This window comes from Primulina eburnea, chromosome 10 (assembly GCF_022965805.1).
Source record: "Primulina eburnea isolate SZY01 chromosome 10, ASM2296580v1, whole genome shotgun sequence".
Taxonomy (NCBI): Eukaryota; Viridiplantae; Streptophyta; class Magnoliopsida; order Lamiales; family Gesneriaceae; genus Primulina; species Primulina eburnea.
Genome location: NC_133110.1, coordinates 2,379,252 through 2,385,154, shown reverse-complemented (window position 1 = coordinate 2,385,154; position 5,903 = coordinate 2,379,252). Strand labels below are relative to the sequence as shown.

The 5,903-nt window shown below is 40.5% G+C and overlaps 1 protein-coding gene across 1 annotated transcript; it reads right to left on the bottom strand.

Moving 5' to 3' along the window:
• Positions 1-281: 281 nt before the first annotated feature.
• LOC140842438 (mitogen-activated protein kinase 3-like) lies at positions 282-2,974 on the bottom strand. The gene is made up of 6 exons (XM_073210351.1): positions 2,678-2,974; positions 2,255-2,384; positions 1,910-2,047; positions 1,477-1,809; positions 955-1,138; positions 282-848 (listed from the first exon to the last, which is right to left on the bottom strand). The coding sequence occupies exons 1-6, from the start codon at positions 2,842-2,844 to the stop codon at positions 679-681; spliced, it is 1,122 nt and encodes a 373-aa protein (XP_073066452.1). The 5' UTR covers positions 2,845-2,974; the 3' UTR covers positions 282-678.
• Between the last annotated feature and the right edge of the window lie 2,929 nt (positions 2,975-5,903).

Genomic DNA, 5,903 nt, shown 5'->3' with positions numbered 1-5,903 from the left:
TGTATGGGAGCCTGCCACATTTTTACAATCTTCAAACTCGAAAACCGCTAATCTTGAGATAATTGTAGGCTCGATTGACACAATTCTTTTGTAATAATGGGTCTTATTTTGAATTAGTCGGCGTAAAGAATCTGTTCAGGTGAATCACGGGGCTTGATGTGGTATATTTCGAAGTTGAGCAACCAACCTTTGCTAATAACTTGACATCCCAAGCATGAATATGAGCCAGAAAAGGATGAAGAAAGAGCAAAATCATGTGGTAAAGATACGAAAACTTGGTATACAAAAGCATTATTTTAACAATAACATGTTTGAACTTACATACACTCTGTACATATGAAAAATTTAACTTGACAAGCCAATAAAAATAAAACAATAGCAATAAAAAGCCACAAGCCTTTAAAGATTAAAAAGAATAATAATATTTATAATCTCCAATCCAACACCAAAAAAAGAAAACAAAGAAAACTTGCACAAGTACCAAACCTAGTCCAAGCAAAAAAATATCATCATAGGCTGGTTCGAATCAAACCAATTTAACGCCATTTGTCCAAGAAACCAAGCACTTCACTTCATAGCTTCAGTCTCCAGAAATTCTTGAAGTTACATTGGTACCATGTAATATTCTTTGTGATCATTGCAGTAGCATACAGTATAATGGTAGACGAAATATTTGTATTAGGCGTATGTTTGATTTAGCTCCAAAGCTTCTTGATATATCAACTCCTTGATCTGCTCTTCTGTCAAGGGTTGCTGCTCGAAATCGAAACAGAATGACTCAGGGCATGCTGGTTCGTCTGATATATCGTGTAATCTTGCAAAGTAAGGATGTTCCAAAGCTTCTTCAACTGCAAAGATGTATCACAAAAACACGATCATGAGTATATAAGTGAATTAGCAGAAATACTGGAGATTCACTAATCAAACTTGCAGAATAAATATCGTGAAAATTACCTGTAATTCTCTTAGTTGGGTTGATTGTTAGCATTTTATCAACTAGATCAATGGCCAGGGGATTTACATGTGGAAAAACTTTTGCAAGATTCTGACGAGGATGTCGTGGAAGTTGCCTTATGTATCTCCTCGCATCCTCACTTCTGTTGGAATCTAGATCAGAGTCGGTGGGCGTGCCAAGAAGCTGTTACAGATTTTGAATATCATTAATTGTCCCAAAAACCAATGTCTCTTTTACAAGCTAAGGAAAAGAGTCCAAGTTCTTTTTTTTCAAACAAAAAATCCCTTTTCTAAATTTACTGATGTAAATAAATAGTTTGACTCCAACATGATTCTCAGTTCTAGGAACCAATGCTGCATTACCGACTCATCGCGCTAACTAGTTGTATGGAAAAGCGCTTAGGTTGCACACAAGACAAGACCAAAATAAGAATCAACAACCAAAGGAACACGCAGCATATAATCAAGTTTTTAAAGCTCCATCCATTGTTGAAATCCTTTATTTTTAGCTTCATATCATACCTCTGTCAATAACTTCAGTTGATGCACGTGATCTTTCCCAGCAAACAAAGGCTTTCGATTCATCATTTCCATGAAAATGCAGCCAACAGACCACACGTCTATTGCAGCGGTATATTCAGAAGAATTCAACAACAATTCTGGTGCCCTGTACCATCTAGTCACCACATATTCGGTCATGAACTCATTCTCCATGTTAGGCCGTGCAAGGCCGAAATCACATATCTTTAGATCACAATTAGCATTCAGAAGTAGGTTGCTCGGTTTCAAATCCCGATGGATCACGTGTGCCGAATGTATGTACTTTAACCCTCGGAGGATCTGATACATGAAGTACTGAAAAAGTAGGCCAAATGGTAACATTTATGTTAGAATTAGCTCGTATTCTTGATATTCAAATGCTCGACAAGGAAAATTTGAATGCATTTATTGCTACCTGGCAGTGTTCCTCTGATAAGCTCTGATTAGACCGAATTATTTGGTGAAGATCGGTGTCCATTAGCTCGGTGGCAATGTATACATCAGAAAATTCGCTTCTTAATGGAGGTGGAACTACATCTCTAATAGCAATGACCTGTGATAAAAATTTCTTTAGTGTCCTGAGATAAATGAATCTCTGTGTCGGATTCATTTAACATAAGCGGGAATTTGATATTCAAGGCATATACATGTTCCAATGGAAATAAGTTCTCGGTACCACTTTAATGAAATAAATACATATACAGCCAGAGTTCAAACTCAAAATCAAAATTTATGAGTTGAAACCAAAAAAAGTACTAACATTTTCATGATCCAAGTGTCGTAGAAGCTTAATCTCACGCAGAGTCCTCTTGGCATCCATATAATTATCAAAAGCATTTGCAATCTTCTTGATCGCCACCATCTCATTAGTCTCTATGTTCCTAACCGAGCTTTAACAAAGAAAAGAAGACAACAATCAATCAACACTAATTCAAAACCATCGATTCCAGTAACACGAACTAAATGTTTCTTCGTTCCTCCATGTACTCTAGCAATAGAAACATAATGATAGAAATAAGAAGCATAAACACTAAAAATAATCAAACTTTTGCCCTCTTCATTTCATCGATTGTAATCCAGTATCACATGTGAGATTCTTTTAAAAAACAGCAATTTCTTGAACAAAAATCTTGCCTCCGCACCACCAAAAAAAAGAAGGAAAAAAAACACAGATATTGCTTACCAAACTATCCCGTACGCGCCGCGGCCAATGGGAATGATGGGAGGGCGATATTTATTGGTGATCTCAAACTTACTGCCAAATATATCATACTGTATATAGTTCCCTCCGTGCGTTCCCACCGCCGGGAAATCTAGGTACTGCCCGCCGGCAGCTCCAAAATCAGCCATTTTTTGTCAATAAATATGTATATAACAACCCTTTTCGAAGAGCTTGATGCCTCTGAATGTGTGTATAGATAGGCTTATTTATACACACAGAAGGATTCAAAATTAGGGGAGGTGCATGGCAGTAGTGAGGAAGGAGAGAAGAAGAAGACTTCCTGTTAGTGTGTAGACTGTGTTAGTTGAAAGGAATATCCAATCCTGACAGCCGCCGTTGATCTGACGGCTGAGTTTAATCCTTTTGTCGAATCCTATGGTTGTCATTTATGCAAGTGTTGTGTGCTTTGTCAACCATTATGGTCTACTAATTAAATTAAATTAAATTAACTAATAATATTGGAACAAGAGAGAAATGGATAGCTTATGAGTAATTTACGCAAGAAATAATAATAAATGAATAGACTATATTTTTTGTGAAAAGGTCTCACGAATCTTTATCTGTGAGACGGAAACATAAAAAATAATAATTTTTCATAGATGATCCAAATAAAAGATTCGTCTAACAAAATATGACACAAGTTTTTGCCAAATGAATAATAATAATATGTTTGCTTAAAACCATTTACAATTTTGGCATAACAATCAAGTAAAGCTTATAATTAAAATATATTATTTGCACATTATCGGTAAAATTTATTATAAAATTAAATGCAAAAATTTTAATAATAAAAAAATACGGTAATATTTTTACAGAAATATTTGTTTTTTTCAAAAATCAAATTATTAAATATTTTATTGTGCAATCTTGCTTATGAGGAACGCCAAACGTTAGACCAAGTCCAACAATAGATTAAATTTTAAAAAGTCAATTTGCAGAATTTCAACATTGACCAAATTTTCAGTGTTGAAATTGGCAACCAGTCAAAATAAATTTACAAGAAAAAAATTATTTTGATTTTTTTATTTATTACATTAAATAATTTCATTATTTAATGTAATAAATTGATTTCTTTTTTTCCGGAATATATGAAAAGAGCCACACACACACACACAAAAAAAAAAAAAACGAGTTCGATGGTTTTACTCCAGAAATAATTATTATTAGAAACATAAAATTAAGGAGTGACGGATCAACCCTATCGATATTTACAATAAAAAATAATAATTTTAGCATAAAAAATAATAATTTTTCATGGATGACCAAAATAAGAGATCCGTATCACAAATACGACCCGTGAGACCGTCTCACACAAGTTTTTGTCAAAATTAAGACTGAAAATGATCTTTATCCGAAATTTTTGGATCAATCAATGATTTTTAACTGGACAAGGTTTGAAGATAATGGAAGTTCACAATCCCACTAATTATCTAGCTTCAATCCCACTAATTAAATTATAATAAAAACAAAGCTTAGTTAATAAAACAGAAAAAATCTCCCTTTTATATGGGGATTTCCAAAACAGATAACCCCATAATCATATCAGACGATGATTCAAGAGTGCTAGTCACACCAGACGAAGATCACTCACTGTCTGTATATCGCACAATATTCCATCCTTTCCCGGTTCATCTTCACCAACATGAGAAAATGAAAAAGGTAAAAAGTCTGAAGTCAAAATGAAAACCATGTAAACTAAATTTCGTATTGCAAAACTCTGACTTGACTTTATTTCAAAAGCATTGCCGTTTAGAATTAGTGAAATTAATCAGCTAATTAATCAAACAGCGATGACCCCCTCTTCTTTTTCGCAGTTGATACTCACGAAAAATTTAGGGTCCGCCCCCAACAAGTGTCACTAATCCAGACGCAGGTTTTGAAGTTATCCTGAGCCTGAAATAAGAAAGAAGATCGTTAGGAGGGGGCCAGGAGGGTGTCCTGGCGTAGCCCCTCCGACACTCAAGTCAGAGACTGAAGATATATGGGGGGAGCAGCTAAGGGCGCTGCTGAAAACAATATAGTGAATAATCTTATCATACGCTCAAACCTGGTATTTATAGGAGAATACCTGGGCCCTTGATAGGCCTGTCTTCCTCTTGGGCTTGGGATGGGCCAGGGGATGAGCCAGGGATAATGGGGCCCTTGATGGGCCTGTCTTCCATAATGATGCCCTTGATGGGCCTGTCTTCCATGGGGTATCACCAGTCTCCCCCTCCCAAGTCGAACTGAATCGTAGGTTCAAAGTTCGATTAATTGCATTGTTCTCAGTTTACAACATGTGAGGTGTGTGTCCTTCTCGCAATCTGTTAGTCTCCACAAATTTGGAAACAAATAAAGTCGCAATCCTGCAGCTCTTCCCCGCGCCCATGCTTCACCTACGCGTTAACCCTAGCGCCGCTTCACAATCACCCTGCCATCACCCTCGGCCGCAGCCTCGCCCGAGTCACCATCTCGTCCAACAACTCTCGAGCGTCCCTTAGCCATTGCCTGGCCCGAGCTTAGCGCACGCCCACGCCCTTAACGCACAGCCATGCTCGCCCAGCCTCGTCACCTCGCTGTCACCTCGCCCCATCGTCTCGCCCCATCACCTCGCCCCAGCCTCATCACCGCGCCCCATCGCCGCGCCCCTCGCCTCGCCCCAGCCCCATCGCCTTCACTCACCTTCGCCCCTCGCCAGCAGCGCCTTACCCCACGGCGCCTCACAGCCCCTCGCCCCTCGCCCGTCTCGCCCCTCGCCAGTCTCGCCCAGCTCGCCCCTTCGCCAGTCCCACTGCCCAGCCAACACCTCGCCCCTCGCCAGTCTCGCCCAGCTCGCCCCTTCGCCAGTCCCACTGCCCCTCGCCAGTCCCACTGCCCAGCCCCTCGCCAGTCTCGCCAGTCTCGCCCCTCGCCAGTCCCACTGCCCAGCTCGCCCCTTCGCCAGTCTCGCCCCTCGCCAGTCTCGTCCAACCGCGCGCACATCTGTCAAGCCACGCCTCTAGCTCGCCCCAACGCCCAACGCCCGAGCTCGCCCAACCACAACGCCCCTCGCCCAATGCCCCACGCCCGAGCTCGCCACTCTCATCCTCGCCAAGCCAACACCTCGCCCCAACACCCAACGCCCGAGCTCGCCCCTCTCATCCTCGTCCATGCGCCTCGCCTCGCCCAGCCAACACCTCGCCCCATCCCTTCGTCAAGTCGACCTGCC

What these genes read in the sequence shown, in the direction of transcription:
- LOC140842438 (XM_073210351.1), bottom strand. Translation starts at nt 2,844, where the DNA reads ATGGCTGATTTTGGAGCTGCCGGCGGGCAGTACCTAGATTTCCCGGCG. An exon ending in GGCGCGTACGGGATAGTTTG is followed by an intron (nt 2,385 to 2,677) that starts GTAAGCAATATC and finishes TCTTTGTTAAAG; the next exon opens with CTCGGTTAGGAACATAGAGA. An exon ending in CCCAACTAAGAGAATTACAG is followed by an intron (nt 849 to 954) that starts GTAATTTTCACG and finishes ACATCTTTGCAG; the next exon opens with TTGAAGAAGCTTTGGAACAT.